Raw genomic sequence first — 20,755 nt, forward strand, 5'->3', positions numbered from 1 at the left:
TTCCTAACCTAAGCAAACTGATCGGGAACCTCGGGGAGCTAAACTCATGCCAATAATCTCAATACTTATGCAGACTTTCCAGACTTAAAGCTGAAGAGTCAATCTCATCACAGCCACGGATCAATCGGCGACCTCGGGGAGGTTGGGGATAAGTAATAATATGATTTGATTGAGACGAGAGAGTTAGTCATAGAGTATCAACATCCAGCCAGTATATGTTTGCCCAAGACCTAGGTAGTCGATAGTATGACTACCAGGGAAAAGCGGGGTATGTACTCTATACCTAGGTATATGTCTCTGTGACCAGTGCCACTGTAAATAAAATTGTTTGTTTATGTAAGGAACAAAGAGAAAATAAAATGCATGACGTGATCACAGCTTGGTGTTTTCTTTTACTTGCTCACCTTGACTGTTTGACAAAAGTGACGGTGTAGATATAGGCAACATTAAGAGATATAGAACATATAATACTGTCAGTGTAACAAACAAAGTGAAAAAAACTTTGAGGTTCTTGTGTAATTTCAAGTAAAAAATGAGATTGATTGGGGTGTGCCTTAATACTTTATGGAGGTGTTAGGGCAAGCGTACGCACGGACCAGGTGCGACACGACTAGCTCCTTTTAGCTCCGTAGGGCTGCAGAATGGGACCCACTCATGCAACCTAACCTTATTCTCGGTCATTTGACAAATTTCGTCAGGCTTGAAGAACTGAGCCATTTCATCAGTGCAATTTCGTGATTGAATATAGTTCAAGTCTATAAGTACACTTCATAACAAAAAGAAACACAAGGAGAACAAACAAAATGCAAGTCATGCAAACGTAAAAACAATTGTCACGCCAATCCAATTTGGTAACGCCCGAAATTGGCCTGAGCCAATAATGCTTTTCTCGGTGCTTAATTAGTCAACACCCTCGAAGTTCCCCCTTCAACATATCCAATCATAATCATTCAACGTAGTCGTTCATCGATAACTGCCGCCCCCAGTGACTGAAACGCGAGGTGCATATCTTCTAACCCCGCGACTGTTGTCATACCCTCCGGGTCCGATGTCTATTGACTGTATCTCTTGGCTTAGTGCGTCCATTCCACCCATATATCCACTAGAGGCTGGCGCGGCGATAGGAACCTTGACGGGAATAGGCGGTCCACTCTCTGAATAAGAGTAGAGCGGTGAAGAACGTGGCTGTGGATTGGGGGAAATTGACCTCTGCCGCGGTGGAGTACTATACGTCGTCGGAGAGGGTGCGCGATGTTGCTGTGGTTGTGCATATGTATCCTGTCGGTCGTAGTCCCGAGTCGACGGTCGAGGTGGAGTGTAAGTGGTCGTTGTTGGGGTGCGTTGATGACGTTCATATGACTGTCGTGGTTGCTGTATTACATAAGTGCTGCGAGGTCTGACGACGCTCCGAACAACAGCATTTGGAGTTGTGGGAGCAGAATGATGTTGATCGCGTGTTGATGAGCGAGCGGCATACGAAGAATGCTGGGGGTTATGTTTAAAACGAACAATAACTTCCGGCTTTTTGTTCTTCTTCTCCGGCTCGGGCGCCCAAGACTCCGATGGGAGGTGATCTGAGGGGTCAATGATTCGCCCGTCATCTGCAATTATGGGGCCATCATCTGAGTTTGGCTTGGGCGATTGACTACTTTCGACGCTCCGATCGGGTGTCGCATACCGTGATCCGCTCTCTCGAGTAGCAGACGGTGATCGTCTGGGGTTGTATGTGTCAAACGAGTCCGGAGAAAAGGGTACGCTGGACACGTCACGCTCATCCCGAGATGGCGGACGAGGGCTTATGGACTTTCTGTAGGACAATGGACGCGGGTTCGGACTGATTGATCTAGCTCTATCCATTATCGGTGCTGGAGAAGTGCGCAATGGTTGAATGGCGGAAGTCTGAGGCTGTGGCACATTTGGTACATAATTTGCAATTTCTCGAGAAGGAGCGCTTGGTTGAAAGCGACCATAAGAGCGGTCTGGTGTGTATGCCTGTTGATTGTCGACCGTTTCGTTAGCGGCACTATACCCAGCAGCGAGGCTGGCAGGAACTGACGGGCTTGGTGGCTCCGGATAAAAAGATCTCGATGTGGCCTGGGATGGTCTTGACATTGAGACAGCGAGATCTTGTTCGACCGGAGATACAACTGAAGATCTATGTGAATCTCTGACCTCAGGATGTGGAGGCGTATACTCTTGTGGGGAGTAAGGTTTGTAGCCAGCAGTGCCTGATGAAGGTGGTATGTTTGTGTTGACAGTCGTTCTGTGGATGGGAGGGGGTGGAGGTAAACCTTCGTCATTCTCATCTTCTACAGTCGGTTGCATAGCAGCGTATGTATAACGATCATCTTCTGGTGCCATGAGCTGACGCAAAGGGCTCTGTCGACGCGGGTCCGGCTGAATCAGTGCGTTGTTATGCCGATAGGGGTCGTTTTCTTCGTAAGAGGGCTCGTCATGAGTATTCATGGCATACTCATGAGACTGCGGCGCCTGAGAAACGTATCGATCCGGGATATAGGGCATTGGCTCCGCACTATAACGGGTATCATCAGGATGGGAGGGATGCGGCTGGTTCGAATATTGAGAGTACTGCTCAACAGCTTCATGAGAGACTCTTGCTTGGTAACTATTAGGGTCATAGGCATCACCGTAGCTTTCTGCAACAGGATGATTCATTTGCCTTTGGGGTTCTCCATAGTATCTGTCGTTGGATTCATGATAGGGACGAGGCTGAGCACTGTGTTGGTCGTCCCGCTGATCAACAGGAACAACAGTGTTGCCCCCAGGTGCGTTATGGTCATACTGATTAAACTGGGATGCTTGGGGAAATGGCATCTCCGTGTGCCTAGACGATGGCCGGGCATCACTCTGTCGATGAGAGCTTGCTGGCGGCGCATAATCTGCACTGGGCCGAGGAGGCTGGGTGTTTGAGGGTATCGGTGCTGAATAATCTTGAACAGGGGCTGCAGGTGCCACAGGGGGGGCAGCAACGACAGGTACAGGGGGTGCAGCAGATGCCGCAGGAGTCGCCCGTGATGGAGAAGCACCAGTCGGGTCATCTGGTAGGGGCCGGCGTTTAATCGGCCGTGGCTGTCGCGGTCCCGAGAGTGATGATGAACCAGTGGGCGCGGTGTTATTGCTAGACCTCGACTGCGGCTTCTCTGTCACCACTGTTCTCCTCTCAATAACGGCTTCGTCTTCCGGACGTGTATCGTAGTATGTCATCTCGAGTCGGATGTCACCCGCATACTTATTTCTAAATCTCAATTCATGCCATGAATCGCTCTGTCCTCCGCCAGGGATGATAACAGAGCTAAGATCCACCCATGTTTCTCCGATCAGATCCGTTCTCTTGTCGTCGTTAAAAACAGATACTTTTAACTGGAGGTAATCCGGTGATTCGTGAACGGTGTATCGGATTTCCTGGTCCCTAGTATGGTGTTAGTACTTTGGCCAGATTCGATTCTAACAGAAGATTATGTCCTTACCATCGTGGAGTTTGACCGCCTCTCATGTCCGTTTCCGTCTTCTTCGCTTCTTTTCCTAAACGTGCAGCAACGTAGGGGTTCTGTTTGCCAATAGTCTTTCGATTGGGAAGATTCTTCGCTCGGTCAAAAATGACCACCAGTGTGCCGATTTGGGGACCATCAACGGACATGTCCGCAAATATTCCCGATGTATGCCCATGGGCAGTGGGCATTTTGACTAATTTTTGTGCCATGGTGTCGGAGCAGAGACCCCCAAATCCCTAATTGCAGTGTCTTTGCTTCGCTGGGGGGTTCGCCCGATTGTTTGTGATCGGACTCTAGATAATGATAACGGTATTGGGCATCCTGTAAACAGTAGTGAGTGATAGGAAGAATATTGTAGTTGGACACAACCTGTCAGCGGCAGGAATAGCTAGGTACACAAAAGATCGGAGGATTACAGAAACCAAAGAGATCGGAAGAAAAGAAAGCGAAAGCCAGGCTGTAGGCACAGCTATCTCTAGTGGGGGCTTGTTTTGTTCTCGCCTAATCGGGACTGGCCAGGGCGGGGGGGCTGGGAATGGACGCTGCGTCACTTGTGGCAGGCGCGGTGGCAGGGAACAGACTAGGCCAGATCGGGATTAATGGATCTCAAGATGGCAGCCAATAGAACAGCACAACGCGGCCATAGCTAGCGCGCGGCCTTGTCTCTCAGGTTTCACACGCGTCTCTCGCGTCCTATTAACCAATGGCCGCCAACCCCTGCGGGTCAATGCATCGCCATCGGATCTGATTCGTCCAGCCACGATGAGAGCACGTGATATGTATGGATTATGTAATGTGTTCGGCTCTTTCTCCATGATCCATTTCAAGCGACCTTATGCAGGGGTTGCCCAGCGTACGCTTATCATTCGACAACGCCTCGCCTTGTCTTCCATCCCTGTCATGTCGTCTTGAGCATAAACTTGCAGCCTAATCAGCTGATCTATTACTTGATGGAGTTAGATTGATTCGTTGTCTAGGATTGAAGATGCTCTGATAAGACTGGACGTGGCTGGAAGAGTGGTCGTTTGAAGCTTTGACCTCCTGCGTACAATTGAACGGGAAGTGACAAGACAGCAAGATGGTGGCAAATGCAAAGAAGAAAAGGTATCGATTCTTCCAGACCCCCTTTGTGGATGAAAACCATCAACAAATATTCAATCGGATACTCAAATCAACCCCTCTGCAACGGCCATGATTCTTTCTTTCAACTCCGTCGGATCCAAATACACCGTAAAGAAACTCATCTTCTCATCTCCTAACTTCCTTCCAAACACAGCCAAGCCAGTGACCGGAATTTCCTTTCTTTCCGGATCCCCCTTGACCACGTACCGGATATCAGCTTCCTGATATATCCGATCCGGGAGAACGTCCACGTGTTTGATGGTGTGCTTCATGCTCTCCAAATGCGGAAACTGGCTGTTGAAGAAGTCGATAATACTGGATTTACCACTAATTGCCGGGTTTTTGGCAAACCTCAGAACGCAGTCATCGGTGTAGAATTTGGGAATTGCGAGGTTGGGGTCCATGGCATCCATGTGTTTATGAAAATCCTCAAGCCATGCTATGGCCTCGGCATGGTGGTCTTGAGTCGCCATTATTGTGGTAAGCGTAGGGTATTTGAAATGAGGAGGGAAAGCCTGATGTTCAATTGTCAGAGATCTCGTGGCTAAACTCAGTCATGAGAAATTAGGGCTGAAAGGTAGGATCGCCTACAACTTATATATCGAATTTTCTGGTGAGGAAAGTGTGACTAGTGTCAACTGTTTGGCAATGCCTCTCTGAGCTTCAAAAATAAATTGCACCGAGTCATGCTACCGTCATCCATACTTAAATATCTAACACCAGTTGACAGTTCATATGTTGTTTCGTTATCCAACTGCCAGAGCCGAGCAACGTCAATGTCCTGCTGAATAAGTGACATGCCGGATGACAAATGATCAACACACCAACCAACACGATGCATAATAAAAAGTCGATCATTCGTCGCAACATCGTGCCATGTTTCATTTGAATGGGGTATTACTGGCTAAGCTCGAATCAAAGCCGTCTTGTTGTTGGGTGAATGTCTAGGTAGAGATATTAATAATCACCACAGCCGTCGTGCATAACTAACTTAAGTAACTGCCGAGGCCGACACATCATTGGGTTTTAGCAAATGACGGAGACTGCAATGTTCCTCACATCCTCTTTTCTTAACAAAGTTAACGAGCAGTGGTCCTAGTCTTCTTCCAGCATTTACCGCAATGGAAGTATCCGCCGATTCCATACCTGCCTTGTGGTCTCCGACAGCGATGTTCGAGTGTGGTGGAAGAGTCATCGTTAATACGAGAATGTCGATTGAGTTGAAGCTGACACTTGATCAATTTCCAACTCAGTGAGGAATGTCGTAATAAGAGAGCTAGAAATAGAACCGTCGCGTGTGTCTGTTCTCTAGAAAAATCTCTCTGCTTATGCTGCCCATGTTCTCCTATTGGCCGTACTAGCTAGCAAAGGACAAAGAAATATGCATTTAACACTATATGTATTTGTTCCCGTTGTATGAGCCATGACAATATATGCAGCAGCAATAAAACAATTCCTTTCTTGTGATGATAAATGATATATTGCCCAGCGTTAACACCGTACAATTCTTCGATTTCAAATTTACAGTTTACACGGAGCATACCACGCTAAGATATGAGTAATAATTTCTATTGGCTGATATCCAGATAAACACTAAGTATCCACTTTTTGCGTTACGTACCGCGTAATGAGTTGTAATTTTATCCATCGTGAACTTTTTTGGAGACTGCAAAAAAAATCTCAAGACCAGTCAATCAACCTCAACAAAAAGTATCATCACTCTATACTATAGATTTTCCTGCAGTTCTCTAATATCTCTTACTCATATTGGTACAAGATTATTATCTGAAAACCAATTCTCCCCCTCCTGGTCGCAATGGCTGCGCCAGTGCTCCCTCTCCCTCAAGTCAAGCTTCCGCAGCTGCCATCGACAAAATTGACAACCGAACAGCTCTACTGGAGATCGTTCAAAAATCCTCTTCTCGTCTCCTCGCCATCCAACAACCCAATCAATCTCATTACACAACCATCCGTCCCGTCTTCGTTATCCGCCTATCCTTCTGCCGCCCAACCCCCCGATGTCTTCACCGTCACAACCGGTGCGCGAGTTCAGATTTACTCTGTGCGGACAAGAAAACTTTTAAAGACAATTACAAGATTCGACGACACGGCGCGGGGCACCGATATTCGACCTGATGGACGCATTATTGCTGTTGGCGATGACACCGGTACTATACAAGTTTTTGATGTGAATTCTCGTGCCATCTTGAAAACATGGAAAGATCACAAGCAGCCCGTGTGGGTTACGAAGTTTTCGCCTAGCGACCCGACGACAATTTTGAGTACAAGCGATGATCGTACAGTTCGACTATGGAGTTTACCGAGTGAAAGCAGCGAGAGAACATTTACCGGACACACGGACTATGTCCGAAGCGGTGCCTTCCTGCCTGGCTCCATGGCTTCGGCTGGTATGGTGGTATCGGGAAGTTATGATAAAACCGTGAGACTATGGGATCCACGTGTCGACGGCCGCGCCGTTATGACTTTCCAGATGAGTGCTGCAATTGAGTGTGTTCTACCAATGCCTTCTGGAACGACAGTGCTGGCTGCTGCAGACAACCAAATCGCCGTCCTGGACGTCGTGGGCGGCAAGCCTTTACATATGATCAAGAGTCACCAGAAGACAGTCACGTCACTTTCTTTAGCATCAAAGGGCGAACGAGTGGTTAGTGGTGCTCTGGATGGTCACTTGAAGGTGTTTGATACGACCGGGTGGTCGGTCGTGGCTGGGTCCAAGTTCCCATCGCCTATTCTTTCATTGCGTGTTCTCACATCCGGTTCTGAAAGAGAAGATAAGCATATCGCTGTTGGCATGCAATCGGGACTCCTCTCAATCAAGACCAGACTTTCTGGTGAACAGAAGGTCAAGGAACGAGAACGTCAGAAGGAAATGCAAGCTTTGATGGAGGGTCGAATTGAGGAGTACGATAAGAAGGAGGCAAAGAAAGCACGGGGTAGGGGTCTCGAGAAACGTACCCGGGGGCAAGATTTCCTCGGTGAAGGGGTTGATATCATTATTCAAGGACAGGACACGAAAAAGAGAAAGAAGGAATCCGACTGGGAGTCTGATCTCCGCCACGCTCGTTACTCTGAAGCTCTTAATCGAGTTTTGGCCGGTACCGATAAGACCGCACAACTGACGCTCATCACGGCGCTGCGACATCGTTCCGCACTACGGACCGCCTTGATGAACCGCGACGAGGTTACCCTTCAACCAATCTTGAAATGGGTTTATAAGTATATTTCGGAGCCTCGCCTCGTCAATATTTGCGTTGAAGTTGGAATGAATATACTTGACATTTACTCCGGCAACCTCGGTCAATCAGCGGATGTCGATGCTCAAATCATCAAACTTCACAAGCGAGTGCGCGAAGAGGTTGATCGAGCACAACAGGCCTGGCAAACGAAGGGCATGTTGGATATGCTCAAAGTTTCTTGATATCTATCATACTGTAAGAAGCTATAAAAGAAAAGTTTGGATACCCTCATGGAATGGAGTTAGATTGGCATGACTGCATATGGGTGTTATTGTATAGATGTTTGATGAGTTATTGATTGAGACCTTGAAAGCAATTGCCCCAAAGATGTTGTAAATTCTAGCCTTCACATAGTTCATGTTTTCCCTGGATCTGAGTGATTGACGATTCGATTTCTGCCAAGGTTAGTACACTATAGGATACCGGACTTCACTCCGGCCATGTACATGATGTATTCGAATTTCCTGTATTTTAGATTCGCACTCGGTTATTTCTCCAAAAATCCGTAAAAGTGACGTACCGGTTACATGATAACCGAAGCCTGGTACAACGATCGAGTACGGAACTTGCCCCAGAATCCAGGTATAATTTCCCCGGATTTTTTCTTTTTATTTCTCTTTTCCCATTCTTCTATTTTTCTGATAGGGTCAATATTGACAAATGTCCCTTGTGTCATTGGTCTGAAAGATGTCGATGTTGCACATACATTCGGTCTTGTTGTGCATGTAACATTCCAATCATTTACAGACCTCTGGAACGAATCACGCGACATTGATGACGAATCAAAAGCCGTTTTTTATGATAGTTAAGTTATGGCCTTGTAGATATATATGTCACGTGCGAGAATTTTTCACTATGAGTTCAAAACCGCAAGCCCAGCGCACTACGAGAACCCGCGCCAAAAGAGCTTGTATTACTTGCAACGCTCGCCGAGTTAAATGTAATGTGGTCGAGAAACAGCCCTGCGATAATTGCAGGATCTCGGGTTCACATTGTGAGATTGGAGTTTCAAGGAGAGGAAAGTGCGTTTCCCTCATTTCAATTATGGCGAATCTAGCAGCGGTATGAACTGACCTCGTGTAGATATCCCCGATACATTGTTAGCCCTTATCCAAATGTGGTAGTGCCACCCGCACAGCTGGGAGATGCTGCCAGAAACACAGTAAATCCACCGAGAGATGGCCCTAGAATCAAGCGAGCTATACTCTCCCCTGATGCCAGCGCGCCCCTCGACAGCACAACCTTCGAACCATCATGCCCGCAGGTTAAGAGCGAACTCGATCAAACCATCTTCTTTGGCGAGTCCAGTCCACTGAACTGCGTCGTCGAAGAAGGCAACAAACCCCTTGAAGCCGGCCGCTCGGCAACCCCATCAACCAAAATCAGATGGCAGTATCCTATCCCCGAAGACGTGTGTCGACGATCAGCCAGTTTCTCGCTATTCGCAAGTCGCAAAGCACGCAAGATCGAGCAATTGACGCGCGAAGGCGCTTTTGATTTACCTGAGCCAGCGGTGTGCGAGATGCTTCTTCGGGCTTATTTTGAATGGTTCCATCCATGTTTCCCCATCGTCGACAGAGTGGATATTAGCAAGTCGTGTAACGACAAGACGATATCGCCCCTGTTGCTACAGTCTATGCTTTTTATTGGCGCTAGTCTGTGCAGTATTGAGGCGCTTCAAGCTTCGGGATTTCGGGACCGTTATGAAACCAAGTTTCATTTCTATGATCGAGGAAAAGAGATTTTTGATGCGGATTGTGAGACGGACTCACTTTCAAAGTTGCAGGCCGTGTTTTTGTTGAGTTTCTGGCGAAGTACCCCTGGGCATGAGAAGGATACCCGGTATTGGTTGGGAGCTGCTATCAGTCTTGCTCAGACGGGAGGCTTGCATATGCTGTAGGTCATGACCGGTTATTTGGTCCACTGTATCTGACTTGGTGTTCATAGGTCTAAGCTGTCTCTCCTAAAACCCAAGGAGAAGAGTGTGAGAAAGCGAATATTTTGGTCACTCTATGTACGTTTGCTTTACTCATGTCCCTGTCATTTGGTTATTGACCGTTTTGTAGATACGTGATCAACAAGTCGCCGCTGCTTACGGTCTGCCACCCCGAATTCGAGATGAGGATTGCGATATTCCAATGCTCGATGAGACGGACTTTGATGAGGCTGGCTTCGTGGGAAACAGAGTCATCTTTGGTATACAGCGACCCGAGCATATTTCATACATAATACAGATGGTACGGGCAGCTAGACTGCGTATGTTTGTCATGCTTTATTGACGATGGTTAAGATCCATGACTCACATGTGTACAGTTAGAGAAGTAGTCTCAGCCTCATATCTCCCCGGCAGACTTCGATATGACCCTAGTGATCGCGAAAAACTGAAAGCCCGACTGGTGCAATTCGAATCCGAACTACCTCCAGAACTCAAGCTTTCACAAGCCCTGGAGCATGGTACAATGTACTTTGCGGGAATCGTCAACATTACTTATAAGTCAGTGGCCACGACCTAGTGTGTTTGTCCTAAGCTGAGCGAATCTCTTCCTAGCTATTTATACATACATCTTTACCGACCATCATATCTCGATCCATCCGATGAAAAGAAACAAAAGGAAGGCAGACTGGCTCTTCAAGCCGCGTGTCAGTGTACGCGAATCCTCGAGGACATGCTATCTCACAACTTGATTGAGCATGGAATGGTGCATATGTAAGTCTCCAGTCCACGATAAAGCTTCAAAAATGAGCTGGGCACTAACCTTTTGTCATCGCACTACAGCATCACGAATATATTCGCCGCCCTGTGCATTCACACCGTGCAGTTCTCGCGTTCCGAAGGCACAGAACGAAAACTCGCCGAACATCGAGCCAAGCTTTGCTTACTCGGATTGAAGGAGCTACAAAAGTCCTGGGATCTGAATTACTGGGTTTTGGAGATCTTCTTTCATTGTTTAGATGAGAGTACGGCGGAGTACTTGAAATTATCGGAAGAGAAGAACAATATCAACAAGACCTCCGTGATCGCCAACGCAAATTTGAATACTGACAATATGAATATTGATTCCATGATATCAACAGCAGCGGGTATTACAAACTCGCCAAGCGAGTTTCTACGCAATACTCACGTATTACCAGACTCGACCAAACCAGCTTCAGCAGTGGCCGCCGTGGAAGTTTCTCCGCAGCCCCAGCCGCCAGCAATACAACCAGCACAGCAACTGGAACAACCCCAACCACAACCGCCACCACCACCACCACAGCAACAACAACAACAACAGATAGAAGAAGTACTAAACGAAGAACAGCCACAGAACTGGTCCCAGATAATACCCTTATCTCTGCCCAGCAATGAAGTCGAGATTGACTTGACAGAACCGTACTTGTTTGACGAAGAATTTGCACGGAACTTCGGATCTTGTACGCCACGGCTGGAAGCGTTGAATTCGACGAATTTGGACTTTTTGTATCGTTATCTATAAGTCGGGACATGCAAGCAAGTGCGCGCCTATACTACTAGCTTCTCTATGATAATCCAAGTTTAGCGTTGATCCTTAGATTGACTTGATATATACGGCGAACTAAATGCGGGATTCTGCCAATCTCATATCTTTTTCAAAAGAGACTTGCTGTGCAATTTCTCGCACAAGTCGTTGGAATGGTAGTTTCCTGATCATCTAATTGCTATGGTCTCTAAACTCCAGCCGATCTTTTTATCGCTTCTCAAGAAATACATTCCTTCGAAAACATGAGATGGGATCCCGCTGAGTTCTATCTAGCAGTCTGAGATGATTGCTTCATTTTCATTTTCAAACACTCTACTCTTGTTAGTTGGTTTTGTTGATAGCTTTAACTTAATTGGGTTAGGTGGTATTTTCAGTTCTAACTAATACAGAGTACCTAAATCATGTGACCAGTAAGATAGTCATTTCTAACTTTTTAATCGCTCCAAGACTTTTACTTCATAATAAATCTTTCAAATCAGTTGCCACCATGCCTGCAGGACGACCACCAAGTGGTATTGATCAATATAAAGAAGAGATATCCTCCAGCTTTTTAAATGGCCAGAGCGTGTCCGATATTACTAAAATGGTGTCTGATAAATATCAGATTACTGTTCATTCCCAAACAATTCGAAGGCGCTTCAACAATGGGGTATCTCACGTACGAATTACGAATCCGAACTAGAGGATAAGATCAAGGAACTGTATTTCAAACAGGCTTTGCGTGACCATGAAATCATACATGCACTAGAAACGAATGGTATCAAAATATCCCAGTCCACCCTTAAAACAATTCGGCTACGGATTGGGCTTCGCCGTCGGGTTGTCAACGCAGAAGATATTCAAAATACAAATGATCTTGTCAGGGCGGAAGTTCAGAAACAACTCAACAGTGGGCGTATTGAAGGCTATGGGCGAGGCCATCTCTACCGATTCTTTCGACTTAAAGGTTATAATATAGCCCGGTAGGTCTTTATTACAATATATAAAGTATTTTCTAACAGTTCAATAGCGACCGCCTATATAGTATAGTTCGGGAACTCGATCCGGATGGGTTCAAGCATCGAAAAAATAATGGCTGCCGGCGACGAGAGGAGGATAAAGTTCCTGGCCCAAATTATATCTGGCGTATGGATGGCCATGCTACATTATCCTTCTGAGGTATCCAAATCTATGCTGCAATTGATGCTTTCTCTCAATATGTCACTTGGTACTACGTTGGTATCAGCAATCGCACTCAAATCAGTGTATTACAACGGTTTCTTAAAGTGCTTCAGGAAACAAAAATACAGCCTCGCTATATACGCCCTGATAAAGGGGGCGAAACAGTTCTAGTTGCAGCTGCACATTATCTACTGCTAAAAGAGCAGTATAAGAATCTCCTTCTTCAAGACTGTTATCTATATAGCACAAGCACATCAGATCAGCGAATACAAGCTTGGTGGTCACGGCTTACAAAAAGCCTTCTCTTTATTTTCCGGGTAAGGCCTAAACTATCCAATCGCTACATAAGATCGCTTCATTGTTAATACCAATAACAGGAATATTTCCTGAAACTCAGCAATGATGGACATTTCCAGAAAAACAGCCTTGCAGATCGAATTGCGATATTAGCAATATATATACCTATGGCTCGTGAAGAGATTGCTTCTTATGTTAAAGTATGGAATACGCGTCAAATCACAAAGCAGTCCCATCGCAATCATAGTATCAGCGGTCAATCCAACGTTTTATATCATCTACTAGAAGATGGTATCCCGGATTATGGATCAAAGCCTGATCAAGTGGTATTGGAAACATTGCTTGATGAGCATAATTTTGGTAATCTCTGCAAAGTTATATTCGATTCCCTGGAACTAACCTAACAATATGTAGAACTCGATGAATACCTGCCGCTAGATACTTTGAATTGGTGTCAACAAAAGTTGCATTCACAGGGTTTTGAAAGGATTAGGCTTGAAGGCCTTAATGAAAATGGAGAACGTACGCATTTCATTGCATATTTGTATCTCCGGGATCAAATCAATCTACATATCGCAACACAATCAGAGCCCCAGCTCAGGGAGTGCGAGAAGCCAACCCAAGAGGAACTACATTTGCAACAGGGTTTACAGAAGGTTGCTACTGATTTAACAAATCAACCATGGTTCTTGGGGTAGTGGACATGTATGTATAGAAAATGAGGCAATCAAATGAAGCGATCTTCGAAGAACAGAGAGTAAACTATAGAATATAAAACCCAAGTGATTTCTTTTAACAAACAGAGTCTAAACACCTTTATGGATAAGGCTGATGACGGCAAAGGCGAACATCCGATAGTGGCGTGAAAATGCTCAGCCAGTAGATTGATGCATTCTCTCCCAAGGATTTAAGTCGACATGCGGATTCCAGGGAATAGTACTTGCGCATAAGAAGCTTGCCTCCTGGCTGTTCATAACTTCTAAATCATGTAGTGCGTCGGCTCAATTGTGGAGCAAACAATTCAGATCTATGACATACGAATTGCCCTTCGACAGGCGCGGAATACTCGTCCGCCCAACTTAACTCAGCCTTACCATAGCCATAACGTTCAGTTCCTCGGATCAGAAAAGTGAGTTTAATGGTTAGGTTCTTCCCGAGTCATATCTTCCCCCTTGAATTATGACTTTGTCCAATCATCGTGTCTCTCCCTATCGTAGAATTTCGGTGGATGATCACAGAGGCGATGCCAGACTTCCTAATCAGGAAACATTCGGGAAGCTGATGTCATTTTAAGATTATCTCGACCACGCCGCTTAGGTTTATGTTAGGGTTAGCATCTTCTCGTACCCACGGTCATGGGGATCCTTCGCCACGGCCTAATCAGTACGTTAAGGCTTGAGTAGGTCTATAAAATGGGGCTTGATCCGGGCATTTCTCTCTGATTTCGATATCATCGCGTTTCTTGTTTTTAATGTTCATTGTTCTCTTTTCATTCCATATTCTTGCATATCTGTTTGGTTTTATGAAGCGTTAAAGCCGGTTTTTTCTGCTTTTACATTCTCTCGCCAGACTTGCATTGAATTTTCCTTTTGCCCCAACGATCTAGTCCTTTTAAACATCCACCAACATGTCCTCCGACGACTCCTCAACCAGCTCTTCATACTACTACAGCTCCGCAAAAACAAGCACAACCGGCAGCGAAACCACCGGCCACCGATACACAACGACCTCTCATACCGACCCCTCCGGAAACACAGTTGTCCGCACCGCGCACCAAGACCTCGGCGAACCAGCTACGTATGAAGAACGGCGCTTCGACCGCACAGGCCAGGAACTCGTCTCCCCAAAGCCCGGTATGGGAGCAGGCATCGACCCCAGCGGAGGCGGTGGCACACGACGCATCATCCAGGATATGACGGATCAAAACAAGAACTACGATTTGATGTCAACGGGTGCTGCGTCGGTGGATACAAGTACCAATCAGGATTTATATGCGTTGCAGGATACATCCCTCTCGAATTTCATGCCACAGGATTCGAATGTAGCGGCCACCAACTCGCCGGCGGATGATGTGGTGGGGAGTGAGAGGCATTATAGGTCGGATTTTGATGAGGGCGCTGTTGATCCGGTGACGGGGAGGACGTATCATCCGGAAGATTAATTTGATTGCATGTATGCATCTGTTATGATTCGTTTGCTGTTTCCGTTATTTCTGTTTCGTTCCGTCGGTGTGCGCGTTCAAGCGTTCTCGTTCTTGTTCGTTCTTGCGTTCTGCGTTCTGTTGCTCACTCAAGTCACTCGTTCTGCACTCGACTACGTACATTATACCATGTCCGTTCTGTCTGCGTATCGCCTTCGTGTCGCAATTTGTGGTGGTTTTGCGTTCGATGTTTCGCGAGTTACGTGTACCAAGTCAAGTCAGCGAGCATTGCATGATGTTTGTATTGTATATAAAACCAGCGGTCAAATATACCATCTCTTTAAAGAACAAATTCTGTGATTTCATCTAAATATATAGATACATCTGTTTAACAATTTCATTGCCCTCCTAAAGCAGCATTTAACCGCGAGAAGCCCTCCGCCGGCGGCTGCAGCCAATTCCGCTCATCATATGTCCATCCCTCAGCTCCCTCAATAACATGAAACGTATACGCATACCGACTCTTATCGCTCGTATTCTTCTCACTCTTGTGCAACACATTGCCATGAATAAGCACCAAATCCCCAGCTTTGACATTCAGAATCTCAAAATCCTCATCTTCTTCCTGTCCAGATACCTCCTCATCCTTGCCTAGAGGTAGACTAGGCCCGTCGTTGGCAATGAATGTTGTGCCCCCTCCTTCAACGCGCACAAATCGTCGACGGATATGACCTCCTTTCCTCCCCTTGTGGGAGCCTTTCCACATACCCAACGACGCATTCCCGGGTGTCGCATCTTGCAGTGCAACCCAATACCCGACTGCAGACGGAGGCGAAGTATACAGAAACTCCGAGTCGCGATGCGCAGGTACCGGCCCACCAATACTAGGCTGTTTGCAAATCACCATACTCTGCAGACACCTGGGATCCTTGAACCCCAATGACTGGGCAATAGCCGCATTTCGCTTGGAAATCGTAACCTTCTCGAATGGTGGAGATTTGCTATGTAGCGCGTGGCCAATCTTATTGATCGCAAGATGTTTCGGCTTCAATAACCTCGGCGTTTTATCTTGGGTGGTTCCATCTGGTGGCGCAACTGCCTCTGGCTCAAAGAAGAAATGAATCTTGTCGCCGGAGGAAAGGAAGTAATCATCTCCAACGTGTTTGGCCTTCTCGTCACCTTCAGCGTCTCCATCGTCTCCGGTTGTGAAGCGAGTCATGGGGTGATTTGCGAGGTCAAAGTTCTCTAGAAGATCATTGGTGGTGGTGAGGAGGGACTGGATCTCTTCAGAGGAGAGATATGAAGGGATGACTAGGAAGCCATTCTCGTTGAAGAAATCGACCTGTTCGGGCGTAAGCCCTTCCCCGTTAACGATAGTGCCTGGCATTTTGTAAAATTGGCAGTTTTTACAAGGTGGTAAATGAAGCAATTGGAGATTCGTCGAAGATCGTGTGCGGGGTTAACCATAAGTCGGAGCAGCTGGTAGGGGCTTATCGATAAGAAAGCTTATCTTCGGTATCGGCATGTGATTATAGACTATCATAGGTTGAATAGAAAGTGCTATCGACTGGGCATTTACAAACATAACAAAGGCATCTATTCTCCAATTTTAGGATACAGAGCGATGGTGTAATAGTGCGGAAATGCTCTGCAACCGTGCATGGTATTTCCGAAAGAGACCTATCCTCCTTCCTAACAATATGTCCTATATCCATACCTCCTTTTTTGCCCAGGCTAGAGTTGATGTGTCCCTAGCTATACGCTCAAGACAAATGCAACCATTTTATAATGGGAAGCTATGAGTGGATGAATGATGTGTGTGTTGTCTAGTCTAAGTGTCCCATCCTGAGGTCTCGCGTATCAGGACTAGTTGGACACGTGACAGACTTACTTGGAATGATAAAGGCATTCCTCAAATTCCTGAACTGGTTTGTAAATTGGACGTTCGTAACTCTCGGCTTCTGGGAGTATGAAGGCCATTGTGTGGAACATCTGATAGGTGACGGGGACGAAGTAGTTGTGCCTGACTGCGTAATGTCCTAGAACGTCTTTGAGGATTTTCCCGCAATTTGAATGTGAATGTAATCTTATTTAGTCCGATGACTAGATAAGATGCTTATGCTTGAAGCGGCGGATGCGACCAATGGCTTGGTGGATGGTGGGATAGGTGGGAGGATAATCAAACAGATGGACGTTGTGGCAGTGCTTCTAAAGGTTGGTACCCTCGGTGCTGATCACATCCTGGAGGATAAGAACGCGCGCACCACGGCCAGGGTGATTGAAGTCTGTGGTGTGCTCATGTCTTTCTTGTGGGGACATATCGGCATGTATCGGGATAACCGAGATATCCTCGTCAAGACAATATTTTGGAACTTCAAAACCAGTCAGAAAAATGTAGAGGCATACCAAATGTTCACTGCTTTCTCGAGCCTCGTACACACGCAGTTGGTACACGCCCCTGCCTCAGTCTGGGTGACCTGTTACGCACCAGTTCGTCTTCCGTCATCTTTCTTCTCTTCTTTTGGTTTGTGCACATATTCTTTGACATCCCAAGTCTAGATTCCGCCATAGCTATAGCGACTTTGGTCCTGATGTATCTGGACCAAGTGTCCTCTTGTTGGACTATCACATTCCTTGCAAGGTGATGTGTGATGTGATCGCGGTATAGACAATTGTTGGAATTCTGTCCAAATTCCTACGTTTTGCATGTAGTGAGTGTTACCACGCAGATTGATCACAGCTCTTGGCTTCTTCCATGCGGTGCAAGTTGGCGACTTCCTCCATATAAGTAAGGGCTAGTTGTTCGACGAGAGTCCGTTTGAGGTCGAGTTCCCGCTTGGTCGCCTCTTCTCGCGTATTGGTGTCAAGGAGTTTTGTGATGTGACAGTTGGGTAGATGTTGTCGCCATGGAGCCACTGACCGGAGACTTGATTCATAGATGTGACCAAAAACATCAGTACATGGTCGTAGACTGCACCAGAGGCGATTTTCAGTTTGACTGAAAGAACAGAGTCCGAGTCACGAGCGATGGAGTAGGATTATACATTCTCTGCTCATGAGATGTAACGTGTTTTCGCGTGCATCTAGTCTTTTCCAGCCCAGATGCAGGCTGTTTTGTATAAGTATGATGGTTGTTTCGTGATGGAAGAGGTCGACAGAAATAATATATAATTGACAGGAGATGGAAGAACCATACTGAATGAGTGTCTGACGGAATCAGTGATGGGAAAGGAAGAGAGTAAGGAAGATTCTTCAGGAAAAATTAGAGAGATATAAATGCTTGGAGGCGGTACCGGATTTGGCCGTCAAATTTAATCATAAATAAAGAGACTATGAAATTGTCAGTAAGTTCGTTTGACAGGTGTTGCTTTGGAACAATGAGCAATTGCCCAGTCTTTGTATATAAAACTCAATAAAGAGGGTGCCCTGATGGGCTATGCCGATTTGAGGACCGCCTCTTAAGAACACCTCCAATACCTCGAATGTTTGGGCAATGGCCATTTGTCGCATACAAAGAACTGCCTCATTGTATCAAAATATCACAAAGTTTATCCATTGAATATACATAATGCTAAATGTAAGTCTCGAAACAGTCATTAATCGTGTATATGCGTAGATATGTATCTATCTGAAACCCAAAATGCAAGATCACAGGGCTTCCCGAAAACCGCTCATATGCTGGTATGTACATCAATACAAAGAATCATTACTCATTAGTTGTCACCATTGATAGGCATAACCTCACTCTGTCAACTGAATCTGGCCCTCCGCTCTCCTCAAATGCAAATAATCCGAAATCTGAAAACTCCAATGACACAGCATGCCTGCAATGAATCCCACTGCATCATTCTTGAATCCAACCAAGAATCCAATGGTAACGAACATGACCGTATACCTCTTCTTGCGTTCGTCATCACTCAACACGGGCCCAATTTCACGGTCATGGTCACCTAGTATGCCAGCTGGGGTATCTTTCTTCAGGTCACGAGCCCCTGTTGTGTTGAGGCTTTCACCTACGCTAGCCAGTTCCAGACCGGCGGCGATGACCATGATACCAAGTAGGGCGTAGGGGAATGACTTGAGCAGTCCCACAAGAGTGTTTCCGAAGAAGAAACCAAACAACAATTTCAAGACTCCCAGGAACACAACGCTAGATCCTGATCGGGCACCGAATCGGTACTGGGCTGCTAGACCCCCCGATCCGTGACAGACAGGCATTGCGCCGAACCAGCAGCTTACTAGATTCATGATCGAGACACTTAGACCGACGGATGTGATTGAAGGCGTCGTCACTTCGGGAAACAAATCGCCAGCCAGATGCACAACGGCAATAACAGAGTTTAATGTCGTAAGCGGTAACTGCCCAATACCAGCTTGGACAATTCCAACACGCCAATCCCCAGCACCAGGAACAGTCAAAACAGGAATCCATAGCCTGAAGTTGGGTAGATCCATCGCCTGCGTTGCACTGATGATAGCGAACACTAGACCAGCCGCAAGCACCACCAAAGCATACGGAATTTGTCGATAATAGTTCGTGGCCAACAAAAACAAAAAAGCCACGATGGCCCAGATTCGGTTATCCGCCCACGATGGAGTAACCCATCCCAGCTTGGACAGACTACCACCAGCAGCAATAATCAACGATAACCCGGCCCCGACTTGAATTCCCTTGACAACAGGGATGGGAATCACATTTGCGAACCAGCGCAACAAACCCGTCGCCGAGAATACAAAGATACAAGCAGCTACAAAAATGCCGGCAGCGGCAATCTCGCCGTTAGTAAAAGCATTGGCGATTGCGACGGCGGCGATCGCCTTCATGGGCTGGACGGGTAGCGGGATGCCAAAAAATAACCCTGTCAAGATATTGGCTATTCCGGAGAAGACGAGGGTGCTGGATAGAGAGATGGTGCCATTGATGGACAGAGCGATGGCGAGGGGCAGGAATGTGCCTAGATCACCCAGCGACCCTGATATCTCGGCTACGGGCTGGGATTTGAAGATGTGGAGGTTTCGCGCGGCGATGTCGCGAAAGGGGTTGACGAAGGACATGACGGTCGCTCATGTGAAAAACGAAAGGAGGTATGTATGTGCTGAAAGGCGACACCTAGGTACAGGAGAAGAAGAAGGATGATATGGAGGGATTACGTGTTGGGGAAGTTGGCAGCACGTGAGGGGACATTGAATATGACGGGATTCGTGCTGGCTGCTTATCTGATGTACTCTTGGATCTCCGCGGCAAATGACTCCGCGCTTGATCAGATAAACCACGCATACTATGTATAAATTTGAGTATCGTAGTTATTGAATTCACACTGCATATTGAGCTTTTCCACCCTCATCATTATCATCATACTCAAAAATGGTACTCCAATCACAGGATTGTAAGACGGATCGATTGGAGGATTGCCGACCAATCCTGGACCCGAGTCATGTCAGTGATGTCATACGTAATGCCGGCCACATAACTTAGTTCACATAGTTAAGTGACCAGGACAGGGATGTGTTCTTGGCCAATTCTATCACATCTGATTAACCATGTTCGTCTTCCACGCGTAGGTTTAGTTCCTGGACTCATAGCTCGCCATACCGGTAGTCGATGGCTCTAATGAAGACGCGACCATTGCATTTTCTTAGCAAAAAGATGATTGGCTCGGGGTTCTTGGACTTGGGATAAAGGAGTTAGGAGTCCCACGTATTCGGCGACCATCTGCGTAGTCGATTTTATGCGCAATATATTTGAAATTGCACCTTTTTTGATGA

General features: G+C 46.5%; 9 protein-coding genes across 9 annotated transcripts; 5 read left to right on the forward strand and 4 right to left on the reverse strand.

The window, feature by feature from the left end:
• Positions 1–963: 963 nt before the first annotated feature.
• EYB26_003397 (uncharacterized protein) lies at positions 964–3,721 on the reverse strand (the record flags this gene model as incomplete). The annotated part of the gene is made up of 4 exons (XM_054262698.1): positions 964–1,992; positions 2,057–2,104; positions 2,173–3,430; positions 3,489–3,721. 4 exons carry the CDS (start codon positions 3,719–3,721, stop codon positions 964–966), a joined length of 2,568 nt encoding a protein of 855 aa, XP_054118673.1.
• Positions 3,722–4,678: 957 nt separating this feature from the next.
• Positions 4,679–5,107, reverse strand: EYB26_003398 (uncharacterized protein; the record flags this gene model as incomplete). Its single annotated transcript, XM_054262699.1, has 1 exon — positions 4,679–5,107. One exon carries the CDS (start codon positions 5,105–5,107, stop codon positions 4,679–4,681), a length of 429 nt encoding a protein of 142 aa, XP_054118674.1.
• Positions 5,108–6,450: 1,343 nt separating this feature from the next.
• EYB26_003399 (uncharacterized protein) lies at positions 6,451–8,073 on the forward strand (the record flags this gene model as incomplete). Its single annotated transcript, XM_054262700.1, has 1 exon — positions 6,451–8,073. The coding sequence occupies one exon, from the start codon at positions 6,451–6,453 to the stop codon at positions 8,071–8,073; it is 1,623 nt and encodes a 540-aa protein (XP_054118675.1).
• Positions 8,074–8,746: 673 nt separating this feature from the next.
• On the forward strand, positions 8,747–11,367 carry EYB26_003400 (uncharacterized protein; the record flags this gene model as incomplete). The annotated part of the gene is made up of 7 exons (XM_054262701.1): positions 8,747–8,913; positions 8,975–9,787; positions 9,839–9,905; positions 9,958–10,147; positions 10,205–10,385; positions 10,440–10,598; positions 10,668–11,367. 7 exons carry the CDS (start codon positions 8,747–8,749, stop codon positions 11,365–11,367), a joined length of 2,277 nt encoding a protein of 758 aa, XP_054118676.1.
• A 511-nt stretch (positions 11,368–11,878) lies between these two features.
• EYB26_003401 (uncharacterized protein) lies at positions 11,879–13,547 on the forward strand (the record flags this gene model as incomplete). The annotated part of the gene is made up of 6 exons (XM_054262702.1): positions 11,879–11,903; positions 11,996–12,353; positions 12,401–12,516; positions 12,658–12,869; positions 12,930–13,209; positions 13,264–13,547. The coding sequence occupies 6 exons, from the start codon at positions 11,879–11,881 to the stop codon at positions 13,545–13,547; spliced, it is 1,275 nt and encodes a 424-aa protein (XP_054118677.1).
• Positions 13,548–14,476: 929 nt separating this feature from the next.
• Positions 14,477–15,010, forward strand: EYB26_003402 (uncharacterized protein; the record flags this gene model as incomplete). The annotated part of the gene is made up of 1 exon (XM_054262703.1): positions 14,477–15,010. The coding sequence occupies one exon, from the start codon at positions 14,477–14,479 to the stop codon at positions 15,008–15,010; it is 534 nt and encodes a 177-aa protein (XP_054118678.1).
• Positions 15,011–15,386: 376 nt separating this feature from the next.
• On the reverse strand, positions 15,387–16,376 carry EYB26_003403 (uncharacterized protein; the record flags this gene model as incomplete). The annotated part of the gene is made up of 1 exon (XM_054262704.1): positions 15,387–16,376. The coding sequence occupies one exon, from the start codon at positions 16,374–16,376 to the stop codon at positions 15,387–15,389; it is 990 nt and encodes a 329-aa protein (XP_054118679.1).
• Positions 16,377–17,101: 725 nt separating this feature from the next.
• Positions 17,102–17,548, forward strand: EYB26_003404 (uncharacterized protein; the record flags this gene model as incomplete). The annotated part of the gene is made up of 1 exon (XM_054262705.1): positions 17,102–17,548. One exon carries the CDS (start codon positions 17,102–17,104, stop codon positions 17,546–17,548), a length of 447 nt encoding a protein of 148 aa, XP_054118680.1.
• A 1,182-nt stretch (positions 17,549–18,730) lies between these two features.
• EYB26_003405 (uncharacterized protein) lies at positions 18,731–20,044 on the reverse strand (the record flags this gene model as incomplete). Its single annotated transcript, XM_054262706.1, has 1 exon — positions 18,731–20,044. One exon carries the CDS (start codon positions 20,042–20,044, stop codon positions 18,731–18,733), a length of 1,314 nt encoding a protein of 437 aa, XP_054118681.1.
• Between the last annotated feature and the right edge of the window lie 711 nt (positions 20,045–20,755).

Source organism: Talaromyces marneffei, chromosome 2 (assembly GCF_009556855.1).
Source record: "Talaromyces marneffei chromosome 2, complete sequence".
Taxonomy (NCBI): domain Eukaryota; kingdom Fungi; phylum Ascomycota; class Eurotiomycetes; order Eurotiales; family Trichocomaceae; genus Talaromyces; species Talaromyces marneffei.